Source organism: Cuculus canorus, chromosome 1 (assembly GCF_017976375.1).
Source record: "Cuculus canorus isolate bCucCan1 chromosome 1, bCucCan1.pri, whole genome shotgun sequence".
NCBI lineage: Eukaryota > Metazoa > Chordata > Aves > Cuculiformes > Cuculidae > Cuculus > Cuculus canorus.
The window spans coordinates 152,892,807-152,919,268 of NC_071401.1; the positions used below are offsets into that span (position 1 = coordinate 152,892,807).

The 26,462-nt window shown below is 43.2% G+C and overlaps 1 protein-coding gene across 27 annotated transcripts in view; it reads right to left on the minus strand.

The window, feature by feature from the left end:
* RBFOX2 (RNA binding fox-1 homolog 2) overlaps window positions 1-26,462 on the minus strand; it is a 175,566-nt gene that overhangs the window by 95,760 nt on the left and 53,344 nt on the right. Inside the window, exon 1 of one of the 27 annotated variants that reach the window (XM_054079002.1) lies at window positions 18,391-18,525. The exons of 24 other annotated variants lie outside the window; for them this stretch is intronic. In XM_054079002.1, coding sequence (XP_053934977.1) covers window positions 18,391-18,405 — 15 coding nt within the window. In that variant the 5' untranslated portion in view covers window positions 18,406-18,525. Of the gene's footprint in view, window positions 1-874; window positions 992-6,402; window positions 6,466-18,390; window positions 18,526-26,462 lie in introns of those variants that run through there. 2 more of the 27 variants (XM_054078629.1, XM_054078465.1) reach the window with 2 other exon arrangements.

Here is a 26,462-nt window from a genome sequence, read left to right on the forward strand (position 1 = left end):
AATCTTGAATGTGGGTTAAAACCATGACTACTATTCTTGCAGATTGACATTATCCCTATAATCTCCAGTTTCATGTTCTGCACCAGCAGCTCTGGTTCCTCTACTTCTTATTTCTAATACCAGGAGCCTGAAAAAAAACTGATATGTTTGTGCATTTACCGATCACACAACTCCTCGCTCCCTCAACTAAGAATATCACCAACCTAGTTACTGCTGAATTTTATTATTCTTTTTATAATACTGAATTTTATTCTTTTACATCTACCACTTACCCATCACTTTGCCTACAGATACTGTTTTACAAGCTACTACAGCAGCACTTACCTAATTTTCCCTCTATGTACTAATCAAGGCATGGAGACTACACAAGCTTTTCCCAACGTTCTCAAAAGCCAGTATTTTGCTTCACATGCTCTCTTTCTATTTTGCTCTCTTTGATGTCTGCAGACTGAGGAGCATTTTTGCAAAATGCAAGACCACAGTCCTGGGCTTTGCTTTGCCTGCTTTGTTCAGACTGCTTATATCAAACATGCTAAGTCACAATTACAAGCACAGTTATAAGAACATAAGCTTGCCGTAATCTCTCTATGCTTAAAGTGCATCCGTGGTAGTTCTAGACATTTTCCATGTAGATTTTTTTTTTGTTTGTTTCAATTGCTAAAAACTGTGGTACTGCAGGGACACAGCAACACAGCACGGAGATCGGGATATTTCTATGCTGCACAGTCATTACACTACATTGATCTTTACTAAAGAAATTACACAAATAGTTTAATTTTATAAACTGAATTTATAAAATCTTTAGCATAATTCTCTGTTCTCCAGACAAATTAATCCAAGCCTTATCTAGTTACTCCCACTAAAGAGCTCTTACCTCTGCTGATTCTAACTCTTCATCGCTAGAAGCCTGACTGATGCTCTTCCTCTCACCCACCAAAAATGGCATCTTTAACAATTAGCCAATCACTACATCTGCTAAACTGGGACATCAGGGATCTGATGAGCAGCTTACAATATGTCTCTCCTTTTTAAAGACTGATGTAAATGTAGGAAACATGCCAGCAAGCAAGGATGCATTTTCTGGCTGGGTATGTACTGATTTCCATAGCAGCTAAATAGATCAAGCATCTCAGCCAGCTTGTACCGGTGTTAGACAAACAGCACACGGTACTGAGATTACATCTTTAATGCTGCAAGAGATTCTCATTTTGCACCAAAGCAAGTCCCATGTCCTGAGAATGAAGGTGGCTTTCCCTTACTCCAAGTAAGAATTTATACTGGAAAGGCATCATTGCTCTACAGGGCTGCATTTTCTGAGCTCTATTGCTTGGGTGGTTTGAACAAGTATAATGTTTTTCAAAAAGCTGCATGATTTTTTTTCCTCCCCAGTTTAATATTAGCAATGCCTAGAAAAACTACATATGGTCTAGTTGTTGTTCTGATCCTGAAATAATTAGAGATTCGAGTAGGGGGGACACAAATGCAGGCAGAGCATGCAAAGGAAAGCTCAGTATTCCAAAATGGAAAACAGAAGCAAAGACGATGACAAATAGATGACTGCATCAATTGTTTTCCCTCACATCTCAGGAATCTGGCAGTTTTACCTAAGCGTCCTGATCTCAAGAGCAAGCAGATCTGATGGTGGATCAGCTATGCAGGAGAGCAAATAACTCAGCACTAAGCCAGTGCGTTCTTTGAGAGCAAAACATGTTAAACATGCAAATGCTGAAGATCAGAAACAAGATGCATTAAGCAGAAATGGAACCAGCAGTTCTGGGGGATGCGGAGTAGCAGCAGAAGCAAACGAGAACATGTTAGATTAGCATAATAAGGACATCACAGGAAAGAATTTGAATGCCTTGGAAAAGCCAGAGGAGCCACTGCCTGCCTGAACCTGGTCTGATTAGTTAGTGTTACTGATTCCTCATGTTCATTAGGATTCATGTTCCTAAGACACATTAGCACAAATTAAATTACCAAAAATACACTTTGAATTCAAGGAAACTAAAATCCCTCTGGCAAAAAGCCTAAGAAGCCCAAAAATCTAGAGGGAGCAGCAAATATCAGGTTATATGTAGCAGAGAAGAGCGCTCCATCACATTTGCTGCTTCTACCAAAGAAATACCTCAGGCAAGCAATGGAACCTCCGTTGTTACACATTTCAGTTTTCACAGATAAAATTCATGATTTCAGGAAAATTTAAGAGATAAAAATACCAAGGACAAATTTAATAAAATGGAAGCTCTTAAACAGCTCCTGGTCACGTCCTTTCCCCTCAAAGCACTGGAGATCTCCCTTTTCAATCTTCTTCTGCAACACATTCTCCATTTGCAAGGCAATGAACGTACAAGTGATGGAGTTTGTTTACATCTACCTCTACTGCTCTAAACACTCTCCAGCCAAGCTCGGTAGTCATGAAACCAATCTAAAGTGGTTTAACAGCTAGACATCGTGCATGCTCTGAAGTATGGACATCAGATACTTGCATTCTGTTACCACCCTCAGCTCTTCACTGCATCATCTACACATAGCTATTAAATATTAATGGTTTGTCTAGACTGGGAAACTAGCATAGTTTTAAAACATATCTACAAATAGACAGCATAAAAGGACAGGTCAGAATTAAAAATAATTATTTCTTAATCATCACTTATTTTCAAAGCCAGAGTTGCTTTAGGGAAAGAGAGAAAATGGAGGCAGAGCAAGGATACCACATCAGTCTGCTGAAGCAGCATATTGCAAGATCTTTGTTTACTGGAGAACTGGCTTTTTTGTTTTGTAGAGCTTTTGTTGAGTACCGATAGGACAAGTGATAACAGTTTTAAACTGAGGTTTAGGTTAGATATTAGGAAGACATTTTTACTGTGAGGGTGGTGAGGCACTGGAACAAGTTGTCCAGAGAGGCTGTAAATGCCCCATCCCTGGAGGTGTTCAAGGCCAGGTTGGATGAAGCTTTGAGCAGTCTGATCCAGTGGGAGGCATCTCTGCCCACGGCAGGAGAGTTGGAACTGGACGATCTTTAAGATCCCTTCTGGCCCAAACCATTCTATGATTCTTACAGGCATTCAGTAGAACTGTAGCATTAGCAACCTCCAGAAACCTACAGATCAAAACAGAACTCATGAAATCACAAGCCTGGATCTTCCTCAAGCAGAAACCAAGCTCTCAGAGTACCAAATCTAAGCAGTCATGGCTGTCAAGAGAGATAAAGACTCTTGGTGAAACTGCAGGACAGTAAAGACTCTTGAAGTTAGATCTCCGTAGGCAGAGTCTTGCTGAAGTTGGAAGTACAGATCATACCCTTAAAACTCCAGCCGCCAGAAAGGGACCAGGAATCAATTGGGGCAAAACTCAGATTGCCCAAAGTCTCTCTGAAATTATTACAAAGGAAAAATGTAAGGCAGCAATGAACACTCACCTGAGGTTTGAAAGATCCTCTGTCAAAAGGCTGTGTGCTCCCAGAGCCAAGGTTTTATGCGCAACACCACCTAACGAGCTGGCTCCCAGGAAGACAGCTTTAACAGTACAGTAACTCACAAAAATATATTAGTGATTAAGTTGCAAAATAAAGCTGGCAGCAGTTTGCATATACCAGCAGCATAAAAGACATGACTTCAACTTTCATTTCTCCCCCAATCCATCGCTTTACACGCATTACAGAACAGATTTTAATTATGCTATTTTGAGAAAACTACAGCACACCTGAGTATAACACATGACAAGTCCAAAAGGAGCTTCTAAAACCAGACAGGCTCAATCACCTTAGTTATTTACCAGAAGCACAGTATAAAGGGAGAAAAGAAAGCATATACAGATTTTCCAGAGAAAAATATATCTGTGTGTTGGATCTGGGCCTCCTTTCAAGGAGAACTCTAAGTGCTTGGCATTGCTTCAGGAAGAAAGTAAGTGTACTTTTGGGCTAAACCTTTTGGCAAGGAAGGTGATTGTAACACAGCTTTCTTTTGGGACCACTTGTATATGCACGGATCTTGGTAACACTAGATGTCCATCAAAATGCTTTTTGCCTGTTAACATGACAAACAAAAAGGTGCCCAGATGCAGAATTTCAACATCAAAGAAAAGAAGGAGTTTTCTCTTGGTGGTTCAGGCATTACATGACATCAATGCTGCCTTCCTATATTCCTTTGTGGGGAGTGGAGAAAGGGACATAAAAAAAGAATAGAGCAGAAGCAGTTTTTCTTCGTTACAGAGGCTGATAGACCTATCAGGTAGCTCCAGAACCTCAGCCAGAGAAAAGCTCTCATACTCCCACTTGGTTTTCACTTTACAAGTAGCAGCAGCTCTATTAGCTGATTCTTAAGGGGGTAACTTGTATACCTAGGCAGTTAACACAGAGATCTGAAAAAGAGAGACTTGATTCTCTATGCAATACAGCAGCTTAAGCCTGAGCATTTCTCCAGATCTACACTAAGCCTACAAAAATTAAGGCTAATTCCTTAATTAAAAACTGTCTTCCTAAGAATAAATACTATTAAAAGTCACCAGATGGTAGATCAGAGATACTTTCACCACAGTACAGTTCAAGTACTTTGAACTGAATGAATCAACTAGAGCTGGACTGCACTGGCCATTTCCCCTATAGCTGAAGCATACTTATGCCATTATCTCAGCTCCACCAGCAAGTCGCTGCGTGGCAGCTGCAGGGCCATCGGTGATGCCACACACACTCCCAGTCCCTTGCAAATGCTCGCAGGATAAACCACTTTCACTGAGGGTTTGAGTCAACACGTTCTACCTCACCTTTGCCTGGGGTGCAGGGAGCACATGATCAACTATCACAGAGCATTTCAGTTACATGGCCGTGTCTTACTCATCAAGCTGAGCACTCACTCCCTAACGGAGATGGGTTTGGTATGGATTTTCCTCCCCACCTCACCTCCTGGCTTATCAAACTGCTGCTACGTGACAAACTAAAATAGAAAAATATACTTGTTCCAAGTTAAAGAGTGTCTACAATATAAAATACGCTAGCATTGACATAGATGTATCCCTACTTTAGGGCAGGATGGCTTCCCAGCTACACAAACAAAAGCAGAACTTGGGGATAAAGTTTTCTAGGGCAGCAGGAGACAGGAGAAAAGGCATTTTGTTTGAGACAGGAGAAAAGGCATTCCCTGCCCAAGCTGGTTCAATCAGAGTAGCAGAGTGGCTGCCCACACACTGTAACCATGCAAGCAAGAGACATAACATGTCAAAAATATTAAACAAAATTCTTAATTGAATGGAAGTAAAAGAGAAATAAACAGGTAGCACAGTCTACATGAGATAGCTGGGTCTGAGACTGTGTTACTGGCAGGAGTTGAGAAATTGGAGAACATCATGCAGGCAGGACCTTTAGCTGCCGCAACAGCAGGTCACCGAATAAATCTCAGGAAGTCATTTGGAAATAGTTCCAGCATGGCAGTAGACAGAATATGACACCTTCAGTGTCAATCTGCAAAGGCAAGTTCATGATAGAAGAATTACATCTGTCCATTCATTTCTGTAGGCCTCAGTTCAAAACTTTGCTTGACTGCTAAGATTCAGATGATGAATCCTGCTTTTTCCCCATGCTCTTTTAAAAAAAAAAAAATAGTAATTCCAAACTCACCTGGAAACCTGGCACCTGGAAAGAGATTCAAGAGCAAAATACCAGCACTGTAGTTAACAGTTTGGTGTACTTGCTGAGTGCAAAGAAAGGATCCATAAATAGTAAGCAAAGCCAAGGTTTGGCAAGAACGATGCCGTTTACCCTTAAAGAGGAAAGTCAGACACACTAAATGAATGGTGACAGCAGCAAGTCATACTTCAATGTAGGGAACGACCCCAGGGACTACTCTTGTTGGGGCAGAGGTGCTACTTATTTCTGTGTCCCTCCTCTAGCAGTTTTAGTGGAGAAGTAGGAGGCTGTGGTAGAGAACAGAAGAGGTATGCTAAGGCTATGCCAGCTCTTAGGTAAGAAGTTGTCTTCACTTTCTGCCTCAGACTAAGACAAAAAGAGTAAAAGGTAGCAAACGTCTAGATTTTGTTTGGTTGGGTGTTTTTGAATTGAATCTATTTTGTAGAAAACAAGAGTGATCAAAATTCTGGAAAACCTTTTCTTCTCACAAAGTCCCAAGATGTGGGCACAAGGTCTGCTATAGACATGTAAGCCACATGCAACCCATGCTTCTCCCCAAGAGCCAAGAGGACAGAATAAAGTCTGACACAGCTCAGGCCACAACCCTTTCCTGCAGGCTAGCTTGAACTCCCTGCAAGTTCTGAAACAAGTCACAGAAGCTGAAATCCCTGGACAACAACCGCTGGTTGCACCACGTGCACAGTCAAGATATCCACTCTTTGCAACGGCTTTTCTGATGTCTACAAAAAAAAAAAAAAAAAAAAAAAAAGTCACACACTCACCTCAGTCTGCCAGAATCTGTATCCTCTGTCCCAAAACCGGAAAGCCATTAAGATGGTTTCCTGGCTCCCATGAAAACCCTCATCTCTGTTTTCTCTCATTATCAAACCTTCACCAAAGACTCGGCTCATGTTCTCTGCACACCTCTCCAGTTACTCTGCAACAGAGCTTCTCTCACTTCATGGTAACAGGACTACTAATGCAAAAATTAACTGCAACCCCTCTGCATTATCAGCTTGGATATCAGCAGCACTCGAACTTCAGCCTCTATAGCTTTACGGGTCTCTTCGCATGAATTTAAAAGAACCACTTATCTCAGGCTAGACATTTGTGCGTAGGCCAGAGTTAAAGTAGGGCAATACTTAAGCTGCATCTCAAGCTCACATGGTAATGAAGCAAAAGCTGCAACTTCAAGTTCTGAAGGGGCACAGCAGGCACACCTCCCGCAACTGCTCTGAACTAGATAGCTTCTGAGAAAGCTATATGAACCTTGAAAATCTAATACGGCTCGACAGCCTGCAACTGAACTGCCTTAGCAGGCAGGTAGAGCTGCAGCATCCTCTTTCACATAAATGACCAGATTCTCAGTACGGGGCTGGGAATGAGACCCTTTTCTGCAGCAGAGGAATGTGGTAGATGTGGAAACCCTGCAGGAAGCAAACTTGAATGGCAGATTACCAACAGTATCTCTGGGCAAAAGGAAGAAAAAAATGTCACTGTCACCCAACTGCCCTGGATTTTCTGCAATAGAATCATAAAATACGTAATTGCCATCAAGATGAAAACAAAGAAAATGAGGGCCACGTAGAAAACAAACCCCAAGCTTTCTGCACATTCTGTTCCTGACTTACCCTCTTTACAATTAAGGCACAGATCTAATAACAGCCCCTAGAAATCCAGCTGTCACATTTTGATAGTTCACTGATTGCCCACAGAGATCGAATTACTTCGGCCAGTCCACATGCCTAAAACCTCACGCGGGCACAGCCATTCCTCAGCCTCACCCTGCCAGAGGTCCGGAGAGTGGAAGCAAGAACAACCGTAGGATGATCAGAACATTTTTTGAGCCACCAAGGTCAAAGTATAGGGACAAGAAGAAGGGAAACAGCTGCTCTAGAGCCAGAGACAACAAAATGCTTAAAAACCTAGAAAAATAATTAAACGAACTAATGAGCCATAGTTGGCAAAGGAACCACAGGTCAAGGAAGATACAATTCCTAAGTGGGAGGAGAGGTGAAGAAGGGGAACAACTCTCCCATGTCAGGGCAGAGAGGGACCAAGTTAGCAGTTCCATAGCAAAGCTGTGGCAAAGAGGGTGGAGAGAAAGGGGCGTATCAAGAAAAGAGGCAATTTGCTCTGGAGTTTCAGGGCTGGAATAAGCAGTAGGGAATGAACAATAGTGAATGTCTGTGGTGGTTTCGAACAGGAGACAGGAGTGGGATGGCAATGCCACATGGTTTGTTTTTTTATTGGGTTTGTTTGTTTGTTTTAAAAGGAAGTTAATAAAGACCCACCAGCACCTTAAAATGCTCCAAGCATAAAGCCTGCCACTCTTCCTAGGCTCTGACAAAAATTCCCGCCCCATAATGAGAAGTTTCTGGGGATCCAGCAGCCCTCTGACTGTTCACCCCCGGTTGGAGGGCGGAGGGGGTTCCCATATCAGCGGCTCAGCAGCACGGAGCTCCCTGCACTGGCACCAGCCGCCTGCCCAATTCAGACCTGTAATCTCCTTCGACTTTGATTTAATGCAGCAATTACTGGTAATGTGGTTTGAAGGAGATAAATGCCCAGTACAGGGCTGGCTGGCACTGACACTCATTCCGTTCATGATGCGAGAACAGTTTTAATTAAAATCCCCTTTATGATAAAGGAGCTGCTTGACTGGATGTTTCTGTGCAGCCCTGATACGGAGCCTTCTCCAAAGCGGATTAGAAATCAAAGTTTACCCCTTCTTGCTACTGGCAACACACAAAAATAGGGAATACAGTCACCAAGTCACCCCTCTGAAATTTTCTTAACCCTAGAACTGCTGGGAAAATACCCACATTTGCTTAGAAGTAATTGCCACCTCTTGTCACGGCTCCAAGTGTTTTCCAAAAACTACGCACCAGGACTGCTTTAATTAGAATAAACCCATCCTGAGAGCTCATCCTCTATAATCCAAAACCGGTTTCCCTCCTCCCTATGGTTTAAAAAGGAATCAGTTTGGCTACTTTTCTGGCAGACCCATCCATACAGCCTGCATTTTGGCGAAGACTGAAATCAGACCCACAGTGCTCTGGCAAGATGGTATGAAGTTGGGATCTGGCTGAAAGGCTGGAAAAGCAGAAGCCTCTGCTGGGTGAGGCAGAGCAAGATGGTCAAGGAAGAGGGAAGGAGCAGCGCTGCAAGGTGAAGGCATAAAATCTGGCAGAGCAGTCAGAATCCCAGCACAGACATGTTCCAGAAATGATCTGTCAGCTCTTGATCGAGTTACAGCAAATGTAGGTGCAGGTTTTGGGTTGGTTTTCTTCTTTACAGTATAGGAAATACCAGAGATGAATACACTAAGCACAGCTAGTTTCTATTATTGCAAGTGCCAGGAGCAGATTGTCACAGCGCGAAATTGGCCTTGTGCATTACACAGAAAAGGCAGCATTGGGTTTGGAGGCCTGCAGACAGTGCAATGTGAAGATAAAGAGCCTCAAGTCTGAATGCGCATTATTCTTCTCCTTAAGCCACCGAACACATATAAACATAAAAAGGCTGAATTAAGCAGCTGAATTTCTCCATGACCTTCAGAATGTATTTGTGGACCATGGGACTGTCCAAGCCTTCTCCTGGGACACACAAGGTCTGCTCCTTTTCAGAGCCTTTGCCTCATCAGCCTAGGAGCACTCCATACTCCCTTGATGTCAGTCAACGGGTTTCTGCTCTGAAAAACCTTTTCCTTTCAAATTTCTCCCAACTAACCAAAACCACCCCTGACTCCAAAAAAACCCCCTCAAAAACAACAACAACAACAAAAAACCAACCAAAAACAAAAACAAAAGAAAAACCCAAACAACAAAGGCAGGAGGGATTCGGCACAACAGCGTGACTAACTGACTCCATGGGAGTCTGAAGCAGCAGACACCAGACCACCAAAGGCTCATGTAGCATCACTGCAATGCTAAAATCAGCCTTCAGGAGCATCCTGCTCCTCAACAGCTTAAAAAAATAAAGGTAAAAACGGAAGGTCAGAGATGGTAACTAGACGATTTAATGCAGTTTTGCTGGTCCACAAGGGAAAAAAAACGAAACCGAAAAAGGCCTGGTATAATTAACAAGATTAAAGGGGGATTTAGGATCAGGACAGAAAAGCAACGGGCCAGATTGATCCTTACAGGATTAAAGTTGGAATCCTACTAAGAGTCCAGCGGTTGAGAGATCAACACAACATAATGGGATTAAATCAACATCAGCTTTTGTTTTTACACAACTGAACCCCCAGCACTCATGTTTTTACTGCTTCAGATAGGTGACAAAAGGTCAACCAATACCCACAAACAACTAGTAGGCAGGTGGGCCAGACACTTCCCCTTCAGCCCTCTCACAGCAGAAGAGCAATAGGTACCATCACTTTCAGAAACAAAGGGCAAAAAAAAAATGTGGTTTGTCACAAACTGTCCAAACAGCCAAGAAAGTTGAGGATTTACCAGAGGCCCATGTTCCCATGTTCTAAATTAACTGGTATCAAGTGTGATGGGATCACCCCAGCACTGACGGATGGAAAAGCCAGGAGGACAGTCCCAGCTGCATTCAGACATACTGCTGACAGGCAATTGGATTTTGATATTGTCTCTTGGCGGCAAGGAACAAAGGAGGCAGTATACTCCGCGGAACATATCAGCAAACACATTTGAGACAAATTGTCACGTCCCCATTGCACAACAATATCCAAGAATTGCAAAAGTGAGAAAAGCCTCTCTCAGCATGTATCATTTGCATTACAGCTGGTGCAACACATGCAGGCCAGCTGCACCTCTATTCCCCTGCCCCAAAGTTTCCAAAGCTTGCTGGTAATTTGAGTTGGTAGCAGGGGGGAGGGAAGGAGGGAAAGAGGATAAGGCACTCAGTTCTTTGTAGATAAGTATACTATTTTTAAAGTTTTTATTCTTGTAGGAAAGAAAATCATGCATGTTTAAATGAGAGACTATCCATCACCACCTGCTCGGCTGAAGAGGGAAGGGGTGTTTATCGCACACCTGTTTGCAACAGTGGAACAGTTGCATCGGAGAGCAGCACTCCGCATGCAAGGAGAAACCATTAAGGCATCTCATATTTCTATAGCACTTCTGAGTCCTAGAGGTGTTTAAAAACAGCAGTTACACATACACTATATGCAAAGAATCACAGAATGGTTTGGATCGGAAGGGACCTTAAAGATCATCTAGTTCCAACCTCTCTGAGACAGGCAGGGACATCCAGGGATAGGGCATCCAGAATGTCTCTGGACAACCTGTTCCAGTGCTTCACCATCCTCACAGTAAAAAATTTCTTCCTAATGCACAACCTAAAGCTACCCTCTTTCAGCTTAAAAGCATTAGTCCTCATCCTATCCTTGCACTCCCTGCTAAAGAGCTGTTCCCCAGCTTTCCCGTAGGCCCCCTTTAAGTACTGGAATGCTACTATAAAGTCTCTCTGGAGCCTTCTCTTCTCTAGGCTGAACAACAAACTGCCCATTTATTAAAAGACGCCACAATCAATAGCCTCACCTAATGCTGAATGCGATTCTCCTTTTCAGCTGATTGGACCAAAAAAAGCAATAGGCATTCGCTGCTTCTCCTCACTCAAGCAGCAGCCAAAATCTCCATGTAATAAATTGGAGTGGAAGGGAAATCGCTGAAACTGCTGCTGGATCCAAGAGGCCTCTGAGCAAAGCTTCTCTGCAATGCCACTGAGACAATCCTGATGGAGCTACAGACACCACTCATGCTGCCAAATAGGCTTTGCCACCTTCCTGAGAGATGCTTCATCTTTACTCAGAAGGGTTCTCCAACTAAAAGGTACACCGTGGATGCAAGCAGCCATCACTGTAGTGACTGAGGGTGGCATGAAAAAGAAGATCATTACAACAAGGATGAAAATTTAAAACATAGCAACTGGTATATCACACTGCACATTTTCTATTTTTTAACCACGTATACATACTTGAATTTCAGCTTTTTTCTGCATTTAAACTTTGTTTCAACACTAGATGATTTATAAATTAAAGAAAAATGCATAGAGGAGCATTCCAGTATCACCCCATGCCAGCTCCTTAAAGCACGATGAATAATAAACCCTAAGAATATCTAAAAAAATACATGTCATCTGGTCAAAATATTTTCCCATCATCATTGTCTTGATGTCCACGATTCAATTAGAGTATTGTGCGGGGGACAGCATATTTCATTTGAGGCAGGAGAAAAACTAACTGCCTTTGCTCTGGATTCAGCTACAGACCCAAGAACCATCTGGTAAAAAATCAGCCAGAGCATTGTGCAGGCAGTATATTAGTCATGAAACGTAGGACTCTGAGAACAATGAAACCTAAATTTAAGGGACAGAGGGAAGCTTAATTACTTGTTTTAGCTTCTTCACAGCTTTGAGGAATCTTTTAACACTTTCAGCAAAAGAATTTAGCGCCAGAGGGCAAAAAGCACATCCCTGATTGACTTCTTAATTTTCTGCAAGCCTGTTTTCACTTCCAGTGTAGAACTATCCACACCCGTCCATCAGCATAGCCTGCCTCTCCAAGGCACAGCCACAGGATACGTGGTATCATAATGTAAGGCTGAGAGAACTTGGTTTGTCCAGCTTTGAGAGGAGGCGGCTTAGGACAGACGTTACTACTATGTACCACAGTGTACACATAGGGTAGACACCAAAGGGTGTCTACAAAGAGGATGGAAACTCCCTTTTTACAAGGAGTCACACAGAAAAGACAAGGGGTAATGCCTCCTGGGGAGATTCCAACCGGATTCCAGAAGAAAATTTTTCACCATGAGAACAGTTAGACATTGGAATAATCTCTTCAGGTAAGTGGCAGATTCCTCTACACTGGACACTTTTACGGCTCAACTTGACAGGGTGTTGGGCCTTAATCTCATTTAAATTATGTAACCTAAAAAATGTTTGACCAGATGATCCTTGAGGTCCCTTCCAACACGGTATTCTATGATACCACTCTTGGTACAGAGTACTACTATCCAGAGCCATGGTATTGCGGATACAGACTGCAGATCCTCCTCCAAACTGACAACTGCCTGAAGAAAACATTTTGTCTGACCCCACAGCCTGACTCAAACTCCTATTCCACCCAGTAGCCCTCGTTGAAGGATGAAGGGATCTTTTCCAACTAATGCACAAGCCATTTCATCACTCTTTTGGTTTAGCATGCACACATACCATAGTCAATACCATAGCGACTGCTCAGAGTTGTGGCAAAGTCATCCAAATTCAGATCCACTCAAAGACCTTTCCTGTACATTCACCATAACCTTGGAGAGTAGGACAAGGGTAAAGTTCTGGCACTGCTAGAATTAAGATTCACAAATAAGCGCCACGGGAAGTGCAGGAAACACAGATGTTCGGTCTCAAATCGCTATTATCTGCACTCTTCCTCAAGCTTCCAGCTGGAAAGCAGGAAGGCTGAGGTTTATTCTCTTCTTATTCTCTTAGAGTTTATCCTCTTCCTTCCAAGGTATACAGGCTGTTTGGTGAAAAACTAACTTAAACAGGACCTGATCCCTGTCAGTTTCACAAGACTTGGACAAGCTTACAGCAAACAGAGTTCCCTGTGCTCATCACTGTTTGGACAGGTGGGAATAGAGCAGACAGAAAGAAAAGCCACTGGAGAAATTCACACCAACTCAACCAGCATACATCCCTCTAATTCTTTTGTTTAGACTCATCAGGGAAGGAAATTCTTGAACATGATGACAGTGTGTTGGGCACTGATTTTACCCAGTTTTATATTAATCAAATGTAGCCTACAGAACAGATCATCCTGATCCCAAATTTCCCTTCTCTGAAGCAGGTACCTTAATTTGAAATGCCTTCTTGTTTTGAACCGCACCAAGCTTCCTCCTCTCAGTAGTGACCTTGGTATCTTCCACGATTACAGGCATGGAAGAACAGAGAACTGGAAAAAGTCACCTGGATTATCAACTCTAGTACTCTAATAACACAGGCAGTCACATTATATAACCTCTGTTCATAAACTATTCTTTCTCTGTTTCCCAAACCTCCAAAGCCTGTATAAAACCCTAGATGCAAAGAGATGCAAGTTGTTTTATCACAGTAACTCCCAAAGGAATGCAATACAGCCATTCCCAAACCAGCTGTGCGCGGAGCAGTTCGGCTGTGGAAGCAGTATAACCACGTTCATAAGGTGCTGCACCAAAGCTAATAAAGCTTATCGAGCAGCAGAACCCGTTATCTCAGTTGCAGTGCTGGACAAACATAACTATATTACTTCTGGATTCAAGCTGCTACATACGTATGCCACAGTATGGCACTACAGGGACTCGCAGGCTGGGGAATCAGCTTACAGGCTAGTAGCTAGAGGATTTTTGCATGAGCTCCATTTTATGATTTTCCATGGCTTTCCTGCTCCAGAGCAAGAATCCAAAATCAGTGTTTATATCATATATATATCATATATTTACACATATATCACAAAGTGTCTTCCACCACATTGACAGAAATTTACCTGGATCTGATCTCCAACAGGTATTCAGGAAAACCTTCTTGCACCCTCACAACCACAGCCTCCCAGAGGATACCACACCTTAACCTCTCTTAGCATTGCTCACACGATGTGCGCATCTTTTGCACGCACCAACTCTCCATCCTGCCAGAGCTCCAGTTGATGGCTGACGTGTTTATTTGCCATTCCTACCAAACAGGTTCTAGCCAAAGGCCTACAGGCACAGCCAGACTTCCCCAGCAATAACTGCCCCAGGCTTGGCACCAGAACAGAGCAAGGAGGCCATTTTCCCTGGATACCCACTTGCTCTGCTGCTATCAAACACATGCTTTGAAAGCCATGCCACAATGGCCATATTTTTCCCTGAAAGAAGCTACCTCTCATGAAAAAAAAAAAAAAAACCACAAACAAATAATAGAAAGACATGGCGTGAGGAAAAGCACATTGCTAAGACCCAAGTTTGGCAGCAGAGGCAGATTTCCAGTCCCTTGGTGGTAAAGCTGATGAGCTCAGAACCTAGAGGGAAAAATTATTCCAGTGACTGCAAAGAGAGGCTTTTAAGTGACAGAAAAGCAAGTAAAATGGAGGTCAGGAAGAAAACCAACAAAAAAAATATTTGAAAACGAGCTTGGCAAGCTTGCTAGCACTGTTCTTGCTTGTATGGTAGATAATTAGTAGGTCTAGGTAAGATCTTCAGTTTCACAGGGCTCTAGAGAAAGAAGTCATTTCTAGTTGCAATAGGCAGCCAGCCCTCTCACAAACACTCAGCATGTGCTCTGTACATGGCTGAGAAAAATGAGGAAATTATCTATACCTACTATAATCTGAGATCAGAGCGATGAATCCACTGCTTTCCTACCAGAAGCCTAGCAACAGCATGGACCTCCCCTACCTTGGTCCCCTCCTGCCTTTGATGGTTTCAGCTGTCTTTGAGCACTGGAGAAGGATGGTTGATAAATTACTTGCTAGAGCTGCTGCCCCTTCCTTTCAACCTTTCTTGTAACAACAGACCTCCAATAAGGCAACACTCATACATGCAACTCTCAGAACACATCATGCTCTTTAGAAAATACTTGGAATGAAATGACTCTAGATTATATCTTATGACTCACAGTACACAAAGATTCATCTGCTCATAAATGAAAAAAATAGGGCTTTCTTATCCAGAAAAGGGTTGAACACTTTTCCCACACTCAAACCAGTCTGCTCCTGGCTGTCACCAGCAGAATGCCTCTCCCCTGAGTTGTCAGTATGCACCTCCCTCCAAGCAAAGATCCTCTCGCCTTTGTACCCCAAGTCACCCCATATCCCACCCAGGGAAATGATGGCTAGGAGCCTTCTTGAGCAATTCATGAGCCCAGACAGCTGCAGGCAAATGGGGATGAGTGAGAGAAGAGAAAGAGCTAGGTTTAGACGGTGCCCCACGAACAAAATACTTGTCTGCAAAAGCAGAACTCCTACATGAACCTTCTTACATGTAAGGCAAAGTACCCACCTTGGGTTTTCAGCACTGATGATCAGATGCATACACTCCAACGGTGTGCAACATCAGAAAGACTATCATACATTCTTTGCTTCAGAAAGATTTTATACAACTACATCCTACACAATTGAAGTGTTAAGATAAATATTCTCTCTTGATATTTAATGGCATAGCTAGTCTGCCGCCTTCCCCTCCCTCACAATGCCAAGCATTAGGTCACCGCAACAGATATTTTAAGTTTCCCACTCCCCAGACCTCCACAGCCCACAATCCCCTGCCGCCTACAAGACCCTCTTTTAAGGGTATCCTGCAACAAGTTTCACCAGAGGGAATACAGTTCAGCAAGCAAGAATGTCAGTTTCAGCCGTGGCTACACTACCACTTTATTTTGGAGACAGCACTATAATCTGAGACTTATGTTGAAGGTAGCCTGAACTTTTAGGATCAGTATCCACACCATACTACAGCTGCAGAGGAAGGTGTGTTCTCCTTTTTATTTTATTATCTGTCAAATTTGACAGTACTCAATATTTCACAATCTCTTTAAGGAATATAATTCTGTAGGATGCACCCCTGGGGGATTGGGGGGGGGGGGGGAAGAAACATTATGGTTGCTGTGGGAACCTTAATTCTGGATTTCAGGACTTGCATATTTAAAACCTCAAATTTAACATTGCATTAATGTAGCTTCATGCATTGAATTAAGAAATGACTCAGTACAAACCTCCATGCATCTACTGAAGTCCTGACATTCCAAGGACAAGAGGCATAGAACAGAAGAAAAAACCAGCATGGGGAACAAGCAGGAAATGAGTTCCCCAGAACCTGTAAGCAGGGAAGCAAGAAACCGGTACAGCCGAGGCACAGCAAACCTCACACCAAACCAGATCTGTCACTCGGGGCTCCTGTTCTCACTGCTAAAGGTTATGTGGCCCTTCAGGATAAAGAGAGCTTAAAGCAAATAAAAAATAGTCACAGAGGAAAAGGTTCCTGAAAGGACCAAGGAGGGGAAGATTCCCCGAAAGTAATAAGGTAACCTGTACTGAAGAAGGGAAAGATCATATCCACATAGCACAAATTCACTATTTTTTTTCTTAATTATCATGGCATGATGCCCAGATGATGCCCTTAAAACCCCTTCAGCCTTTCAAGCATTTAACACTTAATCTTCAGAGGAGGGGGGAAAATAAGAGCAATGCAGTCAGAGCAACAGTGCTGCCCAGAGGTTGGGGAGCAGGCAGAAGCAGCAGCCCACGGAGAGGTCCCAGTCTTATCTGTTAGCAAGCGTCTCAAAACTCAGTCCTCTCTTAAGACTCCAGGACAGCACTTGCCCTTTTGGGCCAAAGCTGGTCTTTAACATGGGGGCTAACACCTTCACTTTAATCACAGTTTTCGCACACCCCTCACCAGCGGGAAGAGATAACCAGGTGACTCTCCTTGGCTCCCACACTCTCCAGGTGAGGAACATCTCCATTGTTTACTGCTTATCTAAAATCAGCAGCAGCATGGCTGAATTACTTCTCCTCTTACCCCACCCAATAAACGAAGCACAAATCCTAGATGAGCCACAGGGCCTGCCCAGTCTCTCTCACTAAAAATTGGCACCCCAGTTTGGGGTCCCACAGGCCAGGCTGTGGCAGGGGGGAGAACGGAGTAGAGGTGGACGTGCCTGCCAGCACTGCTGGCTGGACAAAACCAAGCAAGTGTGCATACCCCAGTGCAGAGTCAAGTTACCCTGCAACAAAGATAGTGTGTGTATGTGCAAAGGAGGGAAGGCAAATCCTTCTGCCCGAGTTCCAAGGCTTGCTTTGTTGCTAAAATAAACCAGTGTTTGTTCCTGGGAGTGATGGGGAGCTGGACTCTAAAAGCAGCAGCAGTGACAGCCCCCACCTTCGGAGTTACGAACAGATTTTTAAAAAAGAAAAAATGAAACAAACAAAAACTTAGGAACTGATAACTCTTCACCTCTCCCATCTAGGTAAGGAACCCACGGGCAAACTACTGATCTCATGGGTGCCCAGGAGCAGGCAGAACTACACACAGATTACAAACTGAGCAGCCTAACAGCTGACTGCTCCAGAGGAAATTCCAGTCCTTGCTCAAAGGCTGAAAACATATATACTTTTATATATGCTTTTCCTTTGCTTGCTGGAGCTATATAACACTTTACACATGTTTTTCCTGACTTTATTTTCCATATTCCACCAGAAACTCAAGTAACCGTGCCACTTCTGGAAAAACAATCTTGCATTCAACTTTTGTTGAAACAGCTTCTGCCTCTACCCCCAAAGCTCCAAATTCCAAAACTATCTATTTGCTCCCTGCTCCTCTCTCAACCTGCAGTGACTACAGATCCCTTTCAGCAGCACTCTTGCATTACTTGGGATGTCTCTCAGTAACTCCAAAATCCCATAAAGCAGAGGCACATGGGAACAGTCTTATGCATGAAAAACAAAAAAATCATATATATATACACACAAATATATATACAGGTCGTGCAGATGGCAGACAGTGAGTAGTATTATGCCAAAAATTTTGTCTCCAAGGCACCTGCCTAAAACTGTTCTCTCTAGAGGAACTTACAACCGCAGGAAAAGCCTGCTGAATACCCAGTTAACAGTACTTGCTCTAAATATCACTTTTTACTAGGGAAAACTACAGCCCACTGTGTGTGGAGGCTGCAGAGAGCTAAGCCCAACAGCGAAGGCCGCTCATGTTAGTGCAGAGTCCTTCAGCTTTCCATTCCTTATATGTGCAAAGTGTGCAAGCCCTCACACACGCTCCTCTACTCACCCAGAGGTACATCATGTTAGCCTGGGTCCTTCAAACCCAGCAGTGAGATGATCCGGCAATGCAAGAGGCACTTCAGTAAGACTGTCGAGACCGAGGTTGGCTGAGGGTTTGGTGGTTTGTTTTTTTTTTTTTTTAAAGGAAAAAAAATCCGAACGGCTCAGTTTGAGGCTTAGAAAGCGTCTCGCCTCCTCCGCCCCCCTTCTCCAGCTCCGGCTGCTCTGCGCTCCTCTCTCGCACTTAATCTCTCCCTGGGAGTTCCCAGCCCCGTGTGTCTGTACTGGCGTGCACAGCACACACTCTGCATTCGCCTCCAGGGAATTTCTCTCTGTCATTCTGCTTCTAAAAACACAATCTCGGCCTCACAAGATTCTTGCAAGAGGCAGGGATGGGTGGGGTTACTAATAAATGCAGCCCGGCTCCCCGTGCTGGAGCGTGCTGACTTTAGAAGAGGGATCTTTAGATGTGAAGGAGGCAAAGCATCGTCCTCCAAGGTCACTGAGGGTGAGGACCCATTCCCGCCCTCCTCAGCCCAGCTAATTGCTTCTCCAGGAATCATCAGTAGATGTAAGAGCATCTACATGATGCCACAGACAGGTTCTGCACGTCTTCATCTACCCCACTATTCAACAGCCAAAATTCAGCCACAATTCAGTAGTTGTATTTAATCATTAACCACTAACAGGCACCAAGGAGAAGCACTATGGGAATCCTGAAGCTAAGGAGAAAATCTGTGGTGTGCCAGCTACTCTGGAACTCCTGCAGGAGAAACTACCACTGTCAGAGTGCACTGGAGAAGAGGAGCGACTCACAGATGAAGGGGTTAATGTGTTTTCGCAGGTGGCTCTGCATGAGTATTTTACAGACTTGCATATTGCTAAGGGGAAAGCAGCAGCTGGCTCCAGTTCCTCTGAGTGTATCGGGTTCCCACTCGCCTGGAAGCAACTTCCCCCCAAGAGTGACTGGGGCGAGCACCCTCTCGCAGCCTCGTGCTCCGGTTTCAGGCCTGCAAATCTCTGCAGCCACAGCAAAGGGTGCGCTGAGCAAAAGATGGTCTCGCCCCAGCCATCTCGACAAGCTCCAGCAAGCCCTTCCCTGCACCAGAGAATCCTCACCCCTTCCCCCACACCCGATGCCACAGGACAAGTGTCACCTCTCATCTCATTAATCAGTTAAACCCCTCTTCCAAACTAGGAAAACGGGTTTCTCATCCCCTTCCAAGCTCAAAAGGGAGAATCTACTTCCTTTGCTGGGCTCCAAATGCTAAGTTAAAATTAACCTCTCCTCAAACAGGGCGGGGAAAAGATTATCATGTTTTCATTGAGGCACTGGTCTCCTTGGAAATGAGTTTTGAAGAAATATTTTTATCTCAGCCAAAGATACAGAAATGGTGCTCTTTCACATATCACCTCTACTGCCTTTACTTATAGATTACTTGCATGCAATCTAGTGGGCTCGGAGCAAAGCAAGCGGATCTAGGTCCTCCTGTGCTTCACCTGCAAGTTAAGCCCTATCTACGGGGGGCACTGAACCGATGCTTCCGCAAGCGCAGGCATCCCAGGTGCGTTCCATGCTCCTCAGGCTCCCCATGCCTTCAGCAAGCCACAAACACACCTCAGGCCAGGCCAGGCTTGGCACAGGCACAAACACACATGATGCCGACAGGCTCTAAGGAAATGCATGATTATTGGTGTGGTCCTGCATAAAAACATAGAGGAAAGATTTATCATCATGATCAGGATATAACAGCCACAGGGACACACTCGTTAGAGACAGGTAGGAAGCCACTTGGCTTTCCAGCCTCAAAACCCCAATCCCTGCTGCTCAAGGAGCAAGAGCCCCAATTCAGGAAGCTCACATGTCATGGGACTGTTCAACTGCAGCATCTCACAGGCCTGCCATCTGCTCTCACCTTTTGGCACAACGGGTTACATTGAGAGGGTGAAAAGCAATGTTCCTAAAAATCACACTGCACCAAAGCCTCCGTCCCACAGTCTCCAACAAGTGAAGCATGTGATCCATAAACATGTTCTAGAAATGCTTCTAGAGGAGCGAAAGAGCAGCAATGCTGACATTTGCATTGCAGATAGGTACTACAGTTAACATTTCAGCAGCAAGGGTCACATTAGCAGTAGCTACCAGTTCAGCCAACCTGCAGACTCAGGCAGACACTTCTGCATTAGATAACCTGGTCAACATTTTAAAGGTTTTCTCCTGATCCAGAATTCTAATCCAAAGATGATCTTACTGTCATTTTAATGAAAGCCGAGATTCCTTGTATGCAGAGAAAAAAAGGGAGAAGACGTGGACTAAGTGAGCAAACCCAAATAAATCCTACTTCATCTGTATTTTCATAAAAGACTCGAAAAAAGGTAAGTGCTTAAAATTAATAAGCTGCAGGGTGACGAAAAACCTCCCTAATATATATTAAAAAAAAAAATGGGGGGGAAACTTCTTCCCCTTCTTCCCCAGATGCTCTCATCCTTTAGGCCACTCTTCCATGGGAAAGGAAAGAAAAACTTTCAGAATAAGGCTGTTCTTTAATTTCAACAACTGGGACTCATTACAAATCATCCCAGCAACTCCATAGCTGGACAGGACATATTCAACCCCCAAAGTACAAGACCTACAAACCCTCCTCAAATCATCCAAACACTGGCTCGAAATTCATCTGCCACTGTTGCTACGAGGCCACCACCTCTCCATGGAAGGTATACAGGAAGATTACCGAGACCAGCAGACTTCTAATGATGAAATCCCTTCACGTCCTGGAGCACTTTTTGACAAACTGCAAGAGCAGGTTTCTCAACACTCAATATGCCCAAACAGCGAGGAGTACCTGACCGGTCAGGAAATGATGCCTCAGGATGCCTCTAGAGGCACCACCGCTCTGATTCAGAACTACTGCTGCACAGACGTTCAAACCAACACAGAAGAGTATGAGTGCCTGCCCAAGCCCATCCAGAGTTGCAGACTACTGGTGGCAGTGGGGTAACCATGTTAGCCTGAGATGATAAGCAAGAAAAAGATTAACTTGGCTAATAAAACTGATGGGGGATGGGGAGAACCAGGTGAGCTATTAGGTCTTCTTTAAGCTTTAAGCTTTTAACCAGCTTTTAACCAGTATTTTTTGTGGAAAATTCATCCTAAGAAAACACAAAATATTCTTTATGTAGCAAGAGGACAACAGTATGTTAATCAGCTTAATTCCAGGAAAACAAAAGACAGACATGACTAAGGCAGGCTTCTGAAACAGGTAGCTAAGATCCTCTGCAAATGCTTTGTCTTAATCCTAACAACAGTGCTTTCTTTACAGGATATATGTCATGGAAACTGGAAGGCTGCTGTGTGTGGAAATACCCATGATCTCTTAGAGATCTTTCCTGTCTCAAAAAGGATTAAAAGCAGAAAGAAAAAAATTTTAAAATTAATATATACCGAGCTAAGAGAAAAATGTTCAGAGAGCTGGAGCACAGTGAAACATTGGTCCCTCCTCTCTGATGGGAGGCTGTTGTGTAAATCAAAGTGAAAGGGGAAAAAAGCAGTCTACAAAGGTATTAACGCTTGTTAGAGGTAAGGAAGGTCTTAGCAAGTAACAAAAAGGGAGAGAGAAAAAAGGGAGCAAGTAACCACTTTTTTAATATTACATCAAGGTATTTGGTAAAACAGAAAGAAAAATTCTACCTGCTTCTGTACAGGTATCAAAACCCTTAATTACATACAAGAATTGTGGCTGCTCAGTTACACGCATAAATTCACCCTCAAAATACTGCTGGTTTATAAATTTCAAATAAGCCAAATGCTCCAGAAATTATTTGCAAAAACTTCTAGCCTATTTAGGAAAGATCTGAGTGGGCAAACAGGGAATGGGTATGGCACAGTTTCAAACTGACGTTATCTGTTTCTAGCTGATTGTGTCTCAGAGGCATATGATTTCAAATGCTCGTGGATTAACATTCTAGCAGATAAAGCTCAAGACAGGGTACGAGCTGGCGTGTCTGCTACACACGACTGAAATCACAGTAGATAGCAAGCAGGATGAGTGGCTAGCTAAGCACCTCTTCATAACTGAAGGAAAAATCCAACTGATCACCAGGAATTTCAAACACAACAACACTTGCAGGAGGCGTCAGGGGGCCAATGCCAAAGAACACTCTCCAAATTTCTAAGTTACAGAAAACAATTTCTTAGTTCAAGAAGTGTTATATTGAACATGAGCAATTCCCTATTAGATTCCATCTTGACAGAAAAGAGCAATCAATCAGAAAAGCAGAAATTAGGAGTAGCTTAGGTAAAAAGATTGCGACAATCACAGCTAGAGGTATGGAAAGAGAGCAGAGACCAAACCAGTATATCTATGTATATACTCAGCACTCAAGCGGGACCAGAGGTACAGTGGCATATTTTTCCTGGGCAGACAGATTGCTTATTGGGCTTCCCTGTCACATCTCAACTTGACCATCTGTATATATTCTAGCAAGTGGAAAAAAAAAAAAAAAAAAAAGGAAAAAGCTGAGAGAAGGAAATAAAAATGAAATTAGGAAGGGGGAAAATACAATTTACTGAGGAATCCTAACGACAGGAGATAAAATCCATAGCCAGAGCTGGGAGATGATAATGAGTTTTTCAAAGCTTCTTGAAAACAGCAACCCCAGCAATTGCACTGACCTGCTAATACAGGGAAAAAGGTAAAAACATTCCCAATAATTAAAAAAAAGCCAAAGCATTTAATACATATTTCTGTTCTATATTTGGAGAAAAGTCAGCTGTTGTGGTCTGTGATAACAAAATGCTTTCCATTCCAGCAGTAACTAAGGAAGATGTTCCAAGAGCTCCCCAACAAACAGCCCTGTCGTCCTCTTATCTAGTTCAAGCTTACAAACAGGAGGGATGTAACCAGATAACAAGAGGGCTTTAACCAAACTACAGCTGTGAGCACACTCAGGTGTGAGCACTTGGGAAGGCCTGCAGTCTGTATCGAACTGCCCGACCTGCATTTGCAGCTCTAATAAGCCCTACCTGCAGTACTAACATAAACCTGCTGTAAGGCCAAAAGCACAACTGCAATGCAATGACATCCCCAAACGGAGGTGTTTGTTGGAGTCCATATTATTAAAGCTCTGCTGCTGTTAGCTAAGCCTAGCCAAAAGATTATACCTCTGTCATCACCACAACACTGCATCAGGAAAGCAGTGCTACCAATACCAATTTTCGCAGCATCTGAATTTTCCTAGAAGCATCCAGGTTGGAACTCTTCCACTAATGAGAGCTAAAATAACATCCCAATGCTGAGCAAAGCAAAAAATGAAGTGAGGCCTGATAACAGGAGGTTTCGAGAACAAAGATGCAGGTGGAAGGCCTCAAGTAGTGGAGCACAAACCAAATTGTGCATGTGAACGGATGTAGGAAACTATTTGGATACACGAGTGAAAAACACTGACCATAAAAATATCTACTCCTGATGTTTATTAAGGCTTCCTGGCAACCTCTCCTGTAAAACAAAACCATAAAATAATTTTTAAAACCAGCCTGAACTCTAAAATAAGATCAAAGTATTCTATGGTTTGTAAGCGCTATTGATTCTATGTGCTCCTCTTCATTGTTCAGTTTTCCTTATCTGAAAAGCGGGAGGGGAGGTACTCTGAAGCTGGAGTGGGTTGAAGAGGGGCATTTCATTTCAAACCAAAGGAAAACAGTTGCACTCTCAGCCAAGAGCCAGAACAAGATTCCACATTTTGTGCAGAAGCTGGATTCTGACTGAGGATGAAGACCAGACCATTGTCGCAGCCTAATCAAACACTTCAAGGACCATCTACAAAAGGTCTGACTGGAGATGGGAAGGGCGATGTGCTCTACAGCACTCAGAGGGAAATTTCTCTGACTCAAAGGCTGCTTTCCACAGCTTATCTGACTCTGGCAGAATGTCCCAGCAAGAGAACAGGGGAATCAGGCTCCGACTACTTGTGGGGTTTGGGTATGCCTTGTGTATTGGTTTTTTTATTTGTTTTTTTTGGTTGGTTTTTCTTTTGTTTGTTGATTTATTTTTTTTAAAGAAGATTAAAGATGGGGCTGGGAGCTGTCTGGGGAGGGGCGCAGCAGGCAGCCCTGGGCACACATGCAGTTCCTGTGGAGATAAGAGGATCTTCTTTGAGGTTGGTTTAGTCACTTGGGTGCCACTGGAGACTACCATGGTGGCAAGGTACTGCTCATTTGCAAAGACTCCCTCCACTCTGTATCATGCCATTATCTCCAGTTACCAGAATTTCTGAACCACAAGGTAGATTTCCTCTTAACATCCAAAAGGACTCCACAAAGCCTCTTTCTGCATTATCCTGTTTGTGAAAGGAAACAAGAAGAATAGAAAATACCACAATCCCTTTTAGATATTTTGCCAAGCAAATAAGCCAAACATTGGCATATTAAAAGAAAATTTTAAAAAGCCATTTTGTTATAGAGCAAACCATTTCATTACTGGAAAACTGGACTCCCTATTCTCTCTCCTGCAGGTATAGTTCAGCTACACAGCAAAAGGCTTCTGAAAAAGAGATTACTTATTTAAAAGCAAACTGTCAAGGGCTAGTTTATCTTCCACAAAAAGCAGAAAGCCTGAAACAATAAAACATCTTGACATGCAAACAAAACCAACAGTTTTCAGGGACTGTCCTGCTACTGACTTCACATAGTAATTAAGTCTTTAGATAAACTTCAGTATGTCTCAATTCACAGCCTTATAGTTCAAGGGGTGAGAGGGCCTGACACAATACAGGTACCAAGAAAAGCTTTTTAGACTTTATTTGGGATTTTCCTTTCCTCACAAGTACACTCAAGAGTACTATTCTGTAAAGGCACTGCCAGTCCTTCAAGAGAACCACAATAAACCCAGTAACCAGAAAAGGTACCTCATTGAAAACGTGTTCCCGGACAAAAATACACTTTTAAATTAAAACCAAGAACACCCACATCAACAAAACTAAGTTGTGTGGCCCAAGGATTCAAAGTTAAACATTCAAGAGCATTTAAACATTTAGATGCAAGGTGTTCTTATAGCTGTGATATACCGGTTTGGGCATTCATCTGCAGAAACAAAATGGTGACGTAACTCCTCTCAGGATATAGCAAACAAGAGTTTGGGCAGCCAAGTGGGAATCTCCATGAATTGCATCTGTCAGACTTACTACGGCGGAAGAGGAGTGAAGTCTGCAATCCTCCAACACCTTTCAAGGAGAAGCTAGCAAGGTCTGCAGAAAAAAAAGCACCTTTGCAGCTGTGTTGCCACCCCAGGCTTGATTTTCAAGCTGTGTCTTCTCCATTCAATCACACCTGGGTCTAGTCTGAAATCCAAAATGAAGTCCATATGGAACTGGCACACAGCAAATATATTCCCTCACAAAGAGGGAATTAGAATAGGCTCCAACACTGGTACTTGCATTTTTTTTAACGTTTTGTTAACTAATAGCTGCCTTAATATCTTCATTAGTAATGTCCAGAGAACAAAGCTGGATATCCCTTTGATTTTTCCACGAAGTAGCAGAAAGCATAACAAAGCATCAAACTCCAGCAAAAGACTACTTTTAATGTCAAATCAGGAGTACAATATCCAATTGAATGGATAAAGGAAAGAAAAATTCTCTATGCCCTAGACTTGTTTGTCAGTGCTAAGGAGGGTATTTATTTGGTTGTGGATTTCAAAGAGGAAGCCATAAATAAAAAAATGCAACCCAGCTCCTACTTCAACAACTCATCTCTTCATAGTCCAAAGGATGAACTGATGGCATCCAAGTGCTTTCCTGCTCAACATGTGAGATTTAGGTGGCAAGAGAGGAACTGCTTCAAATATCTCATCAATGGAGCTACTGCATCACTACACCAATTTTTGTCTCCGTGCTTACCACATCAAGTAGCTGTACCGCATCAGTGATTCATCAGCAAGGCAACAGCCCAGCAAACTAAGAAAGGATATGAAGATGAGAGTATTGCAACAGTGGGGAAAGGAGAAGACAGGGCATAACCCTCTTCCGTGGACCACACAGGGGTTTATTAATATGCTGAAACTTTGTCTTAGGCCTGTTGCTGAT